At 42.9% G+C, this 14,333-nt stretch overlaps 1 protein-coding gene across 6 annotated transcripts in view; it reads right to left on the bottom strand.

The window, feature by feature from the left end:
• The window catches only part of HEATR5A (HEAT repeat containing 5A), a 704,366-nt gene that overhangs the window by 538,861 nt on the left and 151,172 nt on the right, over positions 1–14,333 (bottom strand). For 5 of the 6 annotated variants that reach the window (XM_069638471.1, XM_069638476.1, XM_069638472.1 and 2 more), the window contains exons 6-7: positions 5,848–6,022; positions 238–407 (exon numbers count right to left, since the gene is read on the bottom strand). In XM_069638471.1, coding sequence (XP_069494572.1) covers positions 238–407; positions 5,848–6,022 — 345 coding nt within the window. The remainder of the gene's footprint in view (positions 1–237; positions 408–5,847; positions 6,023–14,333) is intronic. The other variant, XM_069638475.1, reaches the window with a different exon arrangement.

Raw genomic sequence — 14,333 nt, 5'->3', positions numbered from 1 at the left:
AGAGCTGCTCTAATAACAGTCTACCATTCACAGAGGAGTGACCATTTACTTGCTGAGGCAGCTCTTTTACACAGTGCCATTCTAACTGGTTAGAACGCTGGTTATATACTGCTCAGAATCGAGGCTGTAAGGTTATTGTGGATTTGGATAGTAACACCCATTAGCCTGCTTACAACTAGGAGGAATCTGGCAGAAAGTGCTTTAGAAAAAGAAAAATATATGATCAGATTTTTTTACCTGAGTAACCCCCACGCGAACGTGTCTGTTGATCGAGCTACTTCCGGTTAGCATATCTCCGCTTGAGCGCAGGAAGCCAGTATTGCCACGCAGAAATCCTGTGGCCAGCAGCTCCAGGGCTTCCTCTAGAGAAATCTTGCGGAAGCTCTGCCGGGACGAACCTGCTCCGGCTCAGAAGGTCATGGAAAAAAGGAGAAGCAGGGATAACCCTAAATTATTGCATGCTGTGAACACAATATTAAGTCACGTACAAATCAGCACATCCATCATATTCCCCTCTCCCTAGATTCTGGCCATGTGTAAACAGTTACATGTCAGAACATTTGTCTGACGGCCAATTGTAATCACCAGCTGCATAATCGTTCATAGGCCCATACCCTTCTGAAAAGGGGCCTCCAGAACAGACAAAACTCTCCACGAGGCCTGCAGAACTGGATATAGTAGCTAGATGAGGCCTCTAAACTAAGGCGCCATATTCCAAATGAGGACTCATCAGCAAAGTTTATAGACATGTGTGGCGGGTTGGAAGAAGGAGTCGGACACTTGGAAGACATGATTTAATTTCTTTGTGCGAAAGCTAATGCTGGACGGGGGTGATTATTTCTACTTCATCCAGAGATGTTTCTGCTGGGGGAACATCAGCTTCCCCAAACCCCTTTGACCCTCTCTGGGTTTCTTCTAACTCTTATTTCTTGCGGTATGGGGGAATAAAGATTTCTCTAGAATCCCTTGGCTGATTTTCTCCCCTTCTTCAATGGTATAGGGATGACTACCGTGGTTGTGCACTAGAAGAACTATCGCCCCTAAAGTCAGGGTCTATGACACCAGCCATGACGTCTGATCCATGCCACCAAGCTAACCCTGACTTTGAGGCTAGCCGGATATATGTACCAGGATACATCCTGTGGGTATCAATCTTCTCGTTGGGAGGATTCAGGATTTCCGCCATACTGTGGACATCAAAACCTATGGACTCTTCCATGGCCATAGTAGGGGCTCAGGCTTTATGACTTACTTTAGTAAACAATAGGGGTGTCCTAATTTTATCAGCTGGTTGACATCCCCCTTCTGATACCATGTATAGCGGGTCGGGAGAAGGAATCTGACACTCAGAGGACATTGTTCAGGTTCTTTTGATGTAAATTATAAGTAGAAGGCCTATCTTTCGTTATCACTAAAAGGGAGTACCCTACCTAGCTAAAGAAACTAGAAAGGTGCTTGTCTGTTGTCATAAAGTCCAAAAGAAAATGTGTCCTTCATCCAAACTACCCTATCTGGCCCTGCCACTAATGTTAACTAAATTTAAATAGACCAACGGAATGATCTGCCTTTGGCTGGTCTCGCCTCCAGTACATTCAATATTGCCTTGAATTATATGCCCTTTTGGTAGAACTGATAGTCTCTGCGATCAACTCTCATAGCTCCTCAGGAACAGTTTAAGTTCTTGTGATTTTTGTGGTCTCCTTTTTAGAGTGTCCTTAAAGATAACCTCTCTAAATACTCAGATTATTATTTGTTGTTTATTCTCTGTCCTTTTCCTTCGGGAGTACTTGATTGGGGTTTCGTCTGCCCCTTTCTAAGTCCCCAGTCTCCCGGCACAGGGCACAGGTCTGGCACTCCAAGTTATAGGGAAGGTCAACTTGGATTTCAGTTACATAAACCTCTGCCAGGTATACTTTCCCATCAGTTGCTTACCGTGATAAAAAGAACCAAAACGCAAGAATTTAAGCTCAAAATCCATAAAAGCTGCGATCTGCTGTGTGGGGGCACTAAACTACTGGGGCCCCCACAGAAAATCTATGCAGACTTATGTGAATCCTACAGTAGGAGCTGGTGGCACGTCTTTTCATTAACTTAATAAAATGCATCTCTGCTTAAGAGTGCACCTTTAAAACACCTGGGGCTGCTTACTTTCCCTCCTCCCACCTTTTGTATGTTGCAGCACCGGAGCAGTTTTGCAAGCCTCGGGTAGGGCTGCGTCTTCTCCTTCATACACAACAAAGCTGCAGTGCCCAGAGGCGCACAGTTGGCGCACCCGCCTTTGATTGTGGCCAGGAGTGGTGCATAGACAGAATGGGGCTCGCAGCAGTGTAAGGGATCCCAACAGCAGCGCCACACACTACATGCAGCACTGCTACGAATAACAGTGCCTTGTCTTCATCGCCCCAAGCTGCGGGAGACGTGCAGTGGCCTGGGACATACATGAGATTCATTAATCTCCCCTAATCCCCCACTCCCGTATGGGCCATGTAGGGTGTCAAAGAAGGAAGCAGACACAAAGGTGGCATAGTGGTGGTTATGGGCTTCTTTGTGCATGAAAAAGGTCCTCACTATCCCCATCTTCGAAGAGGGGGTTCCCTACCTCAAAACTAATACTAAAGGGTCAGTCAGAATGTCTGTCAATTCAAACTCCACCGTCCTGTGTCACAACCTACTTCTATCCCTCACACTACAACTAAAGAATAATCCAACAGAAAGTTCCTTCCTCTGGAGAACGCCTCCTTTCTCCTGCTGCCCGGATAGTGTCCAAAGGAAGGCTCTCTTGCAACATTAATGCCAGGGGGAATGACTCCCTTCCCCTGGCGTCGACTGTAGGGGTTTCTGTAACAAAGTTAAAAATATAGCTTGCCCACTCTTTCCAGGTCTCGACAAAGTTTTCACCCGCCTCCTTTTGCTAATGAGTTCCTGTCCATCAGGGCTTTGCGGTAACTCCCCTTTAATCTCTTATTTTCCCTTGACACTGCAACCCTTGTTGTGATGTGCTGCCCTAAGAATGGCTGCCAGGGAAGGTGTGAATTTTGAAGCAACCTATTGTAGTGCCAGGATAATTCAATCAGCCTTAACATGTGTTGTGGAGTAGGCTGATGGCACCTTTGATTTAGTTTGAATACACCAGAGGTGTAGTCCCTTTTACCACATTAGTAGCCCAATGAACGTATATGGAACAAGATTTGGGGGTAAGGGGGGTAACTAGTGGAACTGGGCTCCCCACCAAAAAATAAATGTGAAATGACAGCAACTTTTGAAGAAGCTTTCCGAATCCAGTCTACAGGTGCAGGTACTACCCAATCAACAGGCTGGGAAAGTTTGCAGATGTAGTATTCTCCGAGAGTTCTCCTAAGGCACAAGGCCTTTGCCCTAATCCATGACAGATTTCTCCACTAGTGCTGCACCTTTGGGCTCTGGGTGCCGAATGGCTCTCAGAAGCTCCTGCTTTAAACACACATTTATTTTTAAAAATGGTATATTGGTTTATTCAAAACCTTACAAAGAAATGTAGTATAATTATACATAATACATAATGCATATAAAATATTAATGGTTAAAACCCAAAAAAAAGTGGTAAATTATATGAAAGTTGTAACAAAGAGGTCAAACTCGTGCTTTGTTAGTCTAATTTAATCTTCCTTATTGGTGCAGTTGTCTGTGTTTCTGTGTGTCTCGTTTTCTTTGTGTGCACCCTTATACCTATGGGCCTGCTTGGCGCGTGACAAATCAAATAATAAAAAATATATTAAATGGATTACAGTTGGATTAATACACAGACAACACACTAGCAGTAAACATACAAAATGGTGAATTTCTGAGCAGCTTTTCCACATATCATACTACCGTACAAAGTTACAGGTCTGACCTACAAAGAAATTGCACTACCATAATTCTTAGTGCTTTGTTGTTTCTGCTATAAAGCCTGCCCCAAAAGTCGCCCAAGTTTAACCATTCAGTAATACGGCCAAATCTTTAGAAAACGTCCTGCCTCTGATGTTGGAGTGCAGGGCACTTTATCATATGGTGTAGGAACTCTATTCCCAATACATTGCCACACAATCTACAGGTGTTAGGAGTTATATGAGAGGCATTTCTGATGCAAGCCATCGCCCTTGATAATACAAGAATAAGTCTAAATCTGAGGAATACATTCCTATAGCGTGCATCCAGAAACCTCTCCAATAACTAGTGACATATCCGCATTTCTTTGGCTCTAAAACAATATCTTTATACAATTTATATTGATTTCCTGAATCACAAGTAGTGCATCAATCCCATTGGTACAATTTCAACGTAGCTGCAGTTGGATTTATGGGCAGATCATTTTGATCTTAATTCAGCTTGACCAATAGTTCTTTTCACTTCCTTAAACGGTTCTAGTATTCCTGGCTTAGGTTTCTTCATCTGTAAAAGTACATCCTAATATAACCAATTTACAGTTGATATAATAACGTTCCTATAGAAAAGTAATATTCTCCAAAGCTAAAATGCATGGAAACTAGGCCCAAATCATATCGTAAGATAATAATAATAATAATAATAATAAGTACGCAGTTGGGTAACATAAGCACCTTGCGCCATATATTTCCTCCTAGCATCCCAAAATTAAAAGAATCTGCTAAAGTACATATTTCGAGTACATACATAATTGCAGGCATCACTTTTGCTCTATAGTAGTTAATCAAAAGTTGCTATTGAAAATCTACCATATTTTTTTACCAATATATTTCATCTGTGACCCAAATTGATCTGCTTTGCTATCTCATCTTTGAATCAATGCGGACCTACGTGCTTCATTAGTCACGTGGAAGCCTTGATATTTTATCTCGAGCAACGTCCAATTTTTCATCTCCCAATTTCCGTCAAACACTCTAATTCTTATTTGATTTGGTAAAACCCTTGACTGTTTTTTAGAATGAATTACTAAATCATTGTCAGTGGTGTAGAACTGGAACTTATCAATGAAACATTCTAAGCCTATTTGAGTCTGATCTATAGGGATCACACTGTCTGCGTCCGTGAGCAAGGAGATTTTACTCGCCGCTAACTACAGCGAGATAAAGGCTACCTGCTCCAAATGTTCCCCCATATCTGAGACAGAGGTTGAATAGGCATGGTGCTAGGAAACATCCTTGTCTGAGCCCCTTTGAGAATGGAATTTCCCTTGATAGTGATCCCTGCAAATTCATTCAGACTCTTAGTGTCCTTATGCAGATATACTAGTATATTTTACAATGTACCTGGTAATTGCCATTTCCTTAGCTTGCACCATAGACGAGAACGCTTGACCGCATCGGAAGCCTGTGACAATTCAATCCAGGTAAAATACAGGGGAACAGCCTTTACCACATGCTTTTTCTGAAAACCTTTTAGGGAAGTACTAACACACCTTTTCTAAACATGCTTGGAATTTGGATAATCTGCCCGTCAATCTGGCCCACTCTTCAATATCTCTAATAAGTAAGGACGAGAAGATCTTAATCTCTGTGTCTAGTAGGGTGATCGGGCGATAATTTGCAGGATTGGTTTTATCTCCTTTTTTAAAAATCAATATAATATATGATGCTTTCTAAGTGTTAGGTGTTGTTTAAACCCACATTTCATCATGCTACGAGTCGGTACAGGCAGCAAACTCTAAAGGTCTGGTGGTTTTCAGAGACTAAGGGTAGAAAGCAGGGCATTCATTTTTACATTAACTAGCAATACAAGATAAATAGTAATATTGTAAAGTAATACAAAAAAAGTGGAATCTCAAATTTTGCATGCCTGGAAGCCCTCTCCCCATAGTCAAAGAGCAAAGATGCGCCACAGTGGCAAGCTGCTAATATTTCAGGTAGTTACCTGCTGTGCCCGTCTTAGACATCACAGCTCTTGCCAGTAAGGATCCCACAAGCTTGGACACTGCAATCCTGACATCATAGTTTGAACCTTCAAAGGCTTTGAAGCACAGGGTGGCCATGTTCTCCAGCTCGGTCGTCCACATGAACGAGGCTTCAGACTGAAGCACCATGAGACACTGAACAAGAAAAGAGCATTCAATGAGCGAGCAGCAGCTAACAGGGGCCTGGCATCCCCAGAGAATACAACGAGGTGTGAGCCTGAGCCATTAGACCAAGCATTGGTGAAGGGAGATGGCTCCCATGTCCACACGACAGCAAATGAACAAAAATACCACCCCTTAGGGAATAGGGGCGCAAGAAGGAGTCCAGTAAAAATAACCAACCCGGATTTGCAACCTTATTAATATTCTTTTTTAGGATTAAGCTTCGGGGGAGTGTCTTGCGCTCTATGTCAGTCCATTCAATTCGAGGAATACTTCAAACAGACGTGGCAAATGTCCAAAACAGGTTAGATATGAGTGTTTATTCTCCAAAAAGAAAAACAGCCGACACGTGTTTCGTTGGTCGTTGGCCTAAAGTTAGATCCAATGTCATTAAAGAATAATGGTTATAATGTTCTCATGAAACCTCTTAAACATCGAACGTATTTCCAGAAGAAATGATTATTGGTACTTCTTACTATACTATAGTGGATTACAAGAAAACTGAATTTCAATGGACTATTTCTGGCATGAATGACATTAGATGGCCTTCATCATGGGTTAAATCCCTTGTAGCAGTCCCTTGCTGCTCCTTTAACAATAAAACATTAATTTTAGTATTAATGAAAATATAGATTAACGTCAGTACTTTAGCCCCGGCAGTCTCCAAAAGGTGGGACTGAGCCTGGGCTCTGCCGGAGCCACCCTGGTCCCACCACGCCAGGACATTATCCAGCCACGGCCACAGCTGCAAAGGGATATTTGGCCACCGCCATGATGAAGAGAGGCAGCTGTGACTACCACATAGCGTCCCCAACCAAACTAACTTCCTCTCATGACGCCTCACGCAAGAGGTCACAAGAGGAAGCTACAGTCCCAGGGAGCCAGGCCAGCCCGGATAAAAGGGTGGTAATTTTGGTCTACCACCCAGCATGACGGAGAAGCCAAGTTAAGTCACTTGGGGAAGGTGAGCCTTTGCAGGGCCAAACAAGCCACTGTCTGGGATTTTTGCTGAACAAGTGGGCTTTCAAAAAATCCCATTGTAAGGGGAAAAAACAGGAGCATGGGGTTTTAATGAACATTGATTTGAATGAACTCTCTGCATTGCCACAAGTGGGGCAAGTCATTTTTGTATTAAGACCGAATTACTTGTAATACACATTCCAGTAAAAATGCAGCAGCGTGCTTTCAATTCATTTGATGTTTTAGTTCATCGTACTGTGCTGACAAACAGCAACAATGCAAACCCATCTTGTTTTGAGGCCACACACTTCCTCATAAGATCTCTGTGGCTCTTGAACAATGTCACCTGGTTTCAGCTCCTCTCTTTATTGGGAACCCTCTTTGCAGTGACTGTTAAAACACTGCCGAAAGTTTAAGTGCAGATTTTTATGTTTGAAAGATGCGTGACATTTATTCTTACCAGCAACATTTTCAGAAAATATCCTTTCATATCATTTTGAGGTGTTAATTGATGGAGAGGTGTAGGTCTTAAGTGACACAACAAAGCGTGTTTTTTGTATTCAATCCCACGTTTTCCTTGCATATGAAGCATGCCTTTGTCAAACAAGGAAAACAACTAGGTTACCTTTTCCCCACATTATCTCGAGGCTTGAAAGTACATTTAGAAAAACACACAGGTTATTTATTTTAACATTCCACTGTGATATTTGTAGTCCCCCATTCAAGATGGGGGAAATAGCTCTACAACCATACACTTTTTTCCGTAACATTTTAAAGCATTTATATATGTGCCAGAGTACTTGCTTATAAATTGGTACTTTTCAAAGGGTCTTTATAAAACAGAGTATTGTTGAAATCCAAACCTGTGACTGATCAGAGGGAAAGGAGCAGGCAAATCGGTCATGATGAATTACCAGATAGAGAAATGTGGGAAGAAATGTGGGAAGAGAGGTTACTGGACTGGAGCAGTTCTCTAACCCCCCCCACCCACCGTCCCCAGATTCTGGCCCTGTGTTGCGAGTTTTGCTGTTTTGTTTAACTTCAAAGCCCACTCCCACTTTGCATGTGGTTTTGAAGAGTTACTAATGTACCTCACAACCTAACCTTTTGCCAATGTGACTAGTTAAAGGTCCTATAAATAATGCTTCGGAACTTCAATTTGTGATACTTGAAATGAGGGCATACCCAAGTAGGAATTTACCAAGCAGACAGTGTTGGGATATGTGCCTAGTTATGTAAGCCAAACCACTCAGGTCTTACTTGTTATTTTTTAGGCCACACCCATCAATTAAGCCCCCACCGACCAGCTAAGAGACTCCACCAAATGGGAGCCCCCCCTCACATCACCCCACTTGAAGCAGTGATTAACATGCACATATAAAACTTCAGGAGAGCAAAAAGGACCGGTCAATAAACTGAGACAATTAGCCAGTGTTCTGGCAGGCCATGTCCAGTTATTTTTACTTCTCACAGGTGCAACACTGCCTTTGAAAATTCCATCAGTAGGGCAGAAAATAGCTCATGATTTTGGGGAGCGCATTACTGCAATTCTGTCTTTAGCCAACTGCACTATTACCTATGGCAAAAATATAATGCATTCATGTCTTCAGAACTGTATTTGCATATTGAATGTGATTAGTTCCAGCACAATAAGACGAACAATAAATAACAGAAGAGTACACTAATCTAAACAGAGAACCCTGAGAAAGGCAACAGTTCAAATCGTATCCCCTAAAAGTTCAACCATGTTGGGAAAATGTAATATAAGGTAGTTGTACAGAACATGACTTAGTATGTGTATTCTTTTTCATTTCAATTATTATCTAGAGTAAATTATATACTGTGTCTTTCATATAAGCCAAGATATTACTCAGAATACATTTGTCTTTTGGGATTAGGAATCCAGTGCTCTGTCTGTACAAAAAGCAGAGGAACTTTTAAGAATAATAATAATATTTCTGCATATAACAAATACATTCATCCATATATTTCTTTCCACAGTTGTATTCCTTTTATGGTCAATGTGTACCACATATTTAAGTTGACCGCATTGTGGAATATTACATTGTAAACTACTTGTGATCACTTTTCTTTAAAATGGTAGCCATCAGCCTATGGGGGAATCATGACACTAGATACCATTGATAGCTGTAATTGGCCACTGTGCATCAGCCTTTAAAGTCTATCCTAAAAGTGGCACCTTATTGCTAGATCACACGCCACAGTGGCAGCTTGCTGATCCTGCACAGCTGTCTGTTTCCATCCTATACTCATCTGGTAGAAAACAGACAGGCCTCTGAAGCTAGCTCCTTGAAGACCTATCCACGAGCCTTAGGGCTGAAGTGGAACAGACTGCTCAAGCCCCTATCACAGGCGTGAAAACTGTTTTGCCAAAGAGATTCAGTGTTCTGCGTCTCCTAGCTTGAAGACGGGAGAGAAATGGAACCTGATTGGACACCAGAAACATTTCCACGTCTATCAGACAGTAACAGCAGAGAGTCAAGCTGTGGAGGATTACTCAGAAATAAACAATTAGTGTCTGCTGGAGTTATAAGGTTAAAATGTTGCATACAAAAGCAGACTCCAGAGATAAATGCGTCACCAGTACTTCCATCCAGTGCAGGGAATGATAGTCTGCAGTGGAAAGTCTTTGGCTCAGCTGGTGCCTCCAGAGTGCCCAAAATAAATATGAACACTGTTCCTCATGCGTTGGTGTGGTGAATTACTGAGCAGCCTTGTTTGAAAGGGTTCTGGGATGGTCTGACCATTACCCAATGTGACTCCAAGAGGGTGGTGGGAGCAGGATCCCAAGGATAGTCACCCCCTCCAAGAGAGCGTTAAGTTTTCCTGCTGGATAATGTCAAAATCGCAGCACAACCAAACTACAAGTCCCAGTAGTCCCTGTCCTTGACCGGGAAAAAGCATAGAGCAACGTTAAACCAGAACTGCAAGTGCTTAACAGGACACAAATAACTGAACCATCGAAGAAAGCAGAAACACTGCACCTGTCAGTACATTGAACAAAGGCGGCCATGGAAGAATGCAGAACAGCAAACACACACACACATAGGAAATTCCAAGATGGTGTTGATGGCACAACATGATCTTAAAGAAGCCCAGCAAACTTTGAAGAAAAATTAAGGCAATTTTGCATTTTCCCTAATATGAAGAAACTAGTAATAAAGTATCAAGACCTAATTAAGACTCCAATGGCGAAGGGGCCATTCAAGAGACCGGAGAGGGCCACCCAAAGAAAAGACCAATACTGAGCCGTATTACAAAGAAACCCACAAAGGTGGGTCTATAAGAAGGGCTGTGGGAAGCCAGACAAGAAAGCACACATGCTACTTGCCGCTCCCTGGGGATAGAGGGATACTGCCACCTGGAACGACAGATATTGAGTACATCTGTCCAATACAAGGCAGACAGCATTCTGCAAGGAACAGCAGTATGAAGGATGTGGAGAACACTTTAAGGGTCTGCCACAGAAACCTAGAGGAAAGTGGAAGGCCCTAGGATTAGGCTCTTCCGAGAGAATCAGGAGTCGAAAGAAGTATAAAAAAGGAGAGACGCCTGGCAGGAGGGTAATAATATCACCTACGAAACAAGGATCTAGGTTCAGGGGAGAGGGGTATTCTTTGCATCAATAGGAGACATGTGGTGGAGAAAAAGAAAGACAGCATTGCAAACCCAAAGACAGGGGAAGGAGCAAGAACCCTGACTCATGATAAGACAGACCGCTAAAAAGTCAAAGACCATGGAGGGAAACCCAAGAGAGGGAAGTAAGCCACTACTCAGACCAAAGAGAAAAACTAAGTGTAGAGAAGAAACTAATGGCACCACAGAGAAGTCTGAAGAAGAAAAGGCAAAGTCCAGGAAGAGGTCTAAAAAAAAAAAAAAAGAGCCCGTCAAGCAGGTGGGAGACAACAAAAGCCCGCCGAGCAGCCTGGAAAAGTGAAAGCCCGCCGAGCAGCCTGGAAAAGAGAAAGCCTGTCGAGCAGCCTGGAAAAGAGAAAGCCCGTCGAGCAGCCTGGAAAAGAGAAAGCCTGTCGAGCAGCCTGGAAAAGAGAAAGCCCGTCGAGCAGCCCGGAAAAGAGAAAGCCCGTCGAGCAGCCTGGAAAAGAGAAAGCCCTAGCAAGTCTGAGCAAACTTCATTAAAGGAAAAATATTTTTGGGTATCCCAAACTAAAACACCTTCCTCAATCCCAATGGTACAATGTAAAGGAGTATGGAAATGTCTTTGATAAACCTTCTTATACGCTTTGACAACTAATTCTCATAGCCCCTCTCTTAAGATCTTTAAGGGAATGAAGTCCACCTTTACAAGTAATTCAAATATTGAAAAAAACAACTTTGTTTAAGGGAACTACAAGTAGCAGAATTCCAAAAGGACTGAGACAAGGAAGAGGGCTGAAGCATGCAGATTTAACAGTCGGGCAATTAAGCCTAGTAGCCATTACAGTAGTCAGGCAATTGGGGCCAATAGCCCACACCTGAAGATTATTACTGATTTTGGGAGCCATAAAAAACCCCCCTCAGGTGCAGGCAGAAAGAGGAGTGGAAGGGGCTGGAACATTGGCTGGAGCACAGGCTGTAGCAGTTGAAGCAGAAGGAAGGCACAGAACTGCCAAACCAAGCAGAAGTGGAAGAGCAAGAGGGACGCCGGAACGTGGAAACAGCATAGAACACCTGCAAGGTCTGAGAGAGACCTGTTCCCCAAAATCTGAAGTACAGAGGTTGTGCAACGGAAGACGTGCAGGAGAAACGGTTTTCTCCATGTGAGCCTGAATGCTGTGGTCAACGAGCTGTGGACGTGCAGGAGATTAAGGCCAAAATCAAGTGGCAAGCCAAGGTCTCGCAGAAAAACAAACTCCCAAAGCGTGTGGCCGGACCGGAGACATCTGTTCCAGAGAAGGGTGTTGGTCCCCAGAGAGCCAGAAGCAATCTGTTGTCGTGGAAATCAGTGCAATCTGCAGAGCAAGTGTACCAGAAGCCAGTGAGTGAAGCCCAGTGTTCTAATACATTGCGAGAGCCTTGCCAAACTCACGTATGGCTTTATGCGAGTAGAAGTTGTTTGTTGCATCTAGAACACTATGGACAATTGAATTGTAGCACTGACGTATAACTTGAAAGTCCCAATACTCGCGTGAGAAGCTAACATTACTGAAACCCATTGTTGCACTACAAAAGACTGTTGCTATTTAAAGGAGTGGTTGTGTGTCTCCAATTAAGGAAACGCTGATAGGACCATTACCAAATACTTAACCTTGACAATACATGAGTTACAATTTATAAGTTGAAAACTACATTAAAGAACGGTCTCGTGTACCCAATTGTGATTCCAAAAGGAGGCCTGAACTCTATTCTCTATCTCTACACGGTAATACAATTATATATACACACACATCTTTAAACCTTGGAATCTACTTCAAAAAGAGGCTGCATGTGCCGAATTGTGTTTTCTACTGAAAGACTGAATCTTATACTGTACCTGGAAGTGACATACCTTTCATTCTTACGAAGTAAAGAGTATAAAATGTTGAAGAGAAGAACAAGCATTACCCAAGCCAAGAGGCATTATGCTAATAATAAAACCAAGTGCTAAAGAGCCATCCAGCTGCACTATGAAGTTATTAAACTATCAATTGGCTTAAGATACAAGTGTACTACAAGTACTACCTGAAGCGAAGAGTGACATTACTTTGACTGATAGCTGGCAGGAAGGTACAGGTAAAGCTGGGGAAGGGGAAGTGGCTGCTTGTAAGTAATATTTCGAAGTAGACATAACCTGAAATGCCAGAGACGTTGGAGGCCAGAGACGCGAGTGTTGCATGCAAATTCAGGTTTTTATTGTGGCAGACGAAACAAGAGGCAAAGAGGCTGCCCCTTTTAAAGAAAGTTATTCAAATAGAAAGAGTGTCCTACCTACCCGAAGAGGTTGAAGTTCTTCGAATGTATCTTGTCAAAGCCTGTCTTACAATTCAAAGTACTGAAGCTGTGGTGGTATACCCGGTTGTCAGTGGATGCAATATTGCAGTCTGATTCAAGTAAAGTACTGTGCGACAAAAAAGTGACTGTTCCCCTCGTAATAGCCACTAGAGGTGAAGTGGAAGCAGCAACACTAAGAAGTCATCCTGACCAATATACCAATGTAACTACTAAAAGCGGTGAGTAAAAGAAGTCCTAACTGCTGATAAAGAACTGTGCTTTACTGACAGTGGGGATACTACATTTTCTTGCGAAATGTGGTTCTGGAAGAAAAGATAAATTACTGTGACCATGATTACCATTGGTCCTATTCTAATCTGAAAGCTGATAGGGGATCATTTGATCCAGGAATAAAGATTTGTCACCAGTGGAACTTTGCTGGAAGAACTTTTACTTTGAGCTGGTTCCAAAGATTTGCTGAACATTTAGACTTGGACCCCTGGGCAAGGGACATTATACAGGACTGGAGACGGTCATTCAGACATTGTACTAATATTGTTTGGTAGATTATATTGCCAGATACTTTCTTTATGTGTTTCGTTGTTTAGCGTGAGGGCCAGTTATTCTATGTTAGATAATGTTCCCTTTTTCTTTTTTAGTTATTAATAATTATAATAAACTGCCATGATGCCTACCCCCGGGCACCCGGATCAAGCCCATCAGCCCCGGGAGCAGGCATCCAGATATTTAATAAAACCCCAGCAGCCCCGGCTGGGGGCTGTCTGGGTTCAGTCCTGGCGCCTTAGGCACCAGGCTTATAATAGAAATCAGTCCTGGCGCCATAGGCGCCAGGCTCATAGTCTTTACTTACCTCTTGCAGACCATGCTGCAAATGAATCCAAGCCAACGTGAGGCCTGGATGGGACTATTTTACTACAGGGACTATTATTTGCTCAGGTGTGGTTCTAGGGACTTCTTACCTGAAACTATTTGAGGCCATTTAAACCACGCCCGAACAGCAGCACATGCTTCGCGTTATTCTACATCCAGCAGCGGAACGCTCACCGTGCCTGCAGTCAGCATCCAGTCTTCAGCCACGCCCATCTCTAATCCATAGCTCCTAGCAATAGAAGAAAGAAGGAAAGGTTAGAAAACAGATATTATTTCAATCCTTACCTGAATTCCGGATCCATCACATCTTTGAATTTGAAAAGGACATTCTACACGCGTCGCATTGCCAGCTGCAGCGCTGCGCCATACTCACCAGTCCTCACAGCATTTTTCTATCCGGGGCAGCCTACATCATTTTCTCCGCCAAATTCCACCATCTAGGGGACAAAAGAAACATAAGGTGAGCCGAAAAAGCCAACAAATACAACCTCCCATCATAGACGTA

This window comes from Ambystoma mexicanum, chromosome 14, assembly GCF_040938575.1.
Source record: "Ambystoma mexicanum isolate Mex_15411 chromosome 14, UKY_AmexF1_1, whole genome shotgun sequence".
Taxonomy (NCBI): domain Eukaryota; kingdom Metazoa; phylum Chordata; class Amphibia; order Caudata; family Ambystomatidae; genus Ambystoma; species Ambystoma mexicanum.
The sequence above is the reverse complement of the archived record's forward strand: the minus strand, read 5'-3'. Positions and strand labels throughout refer to the sequence as shown.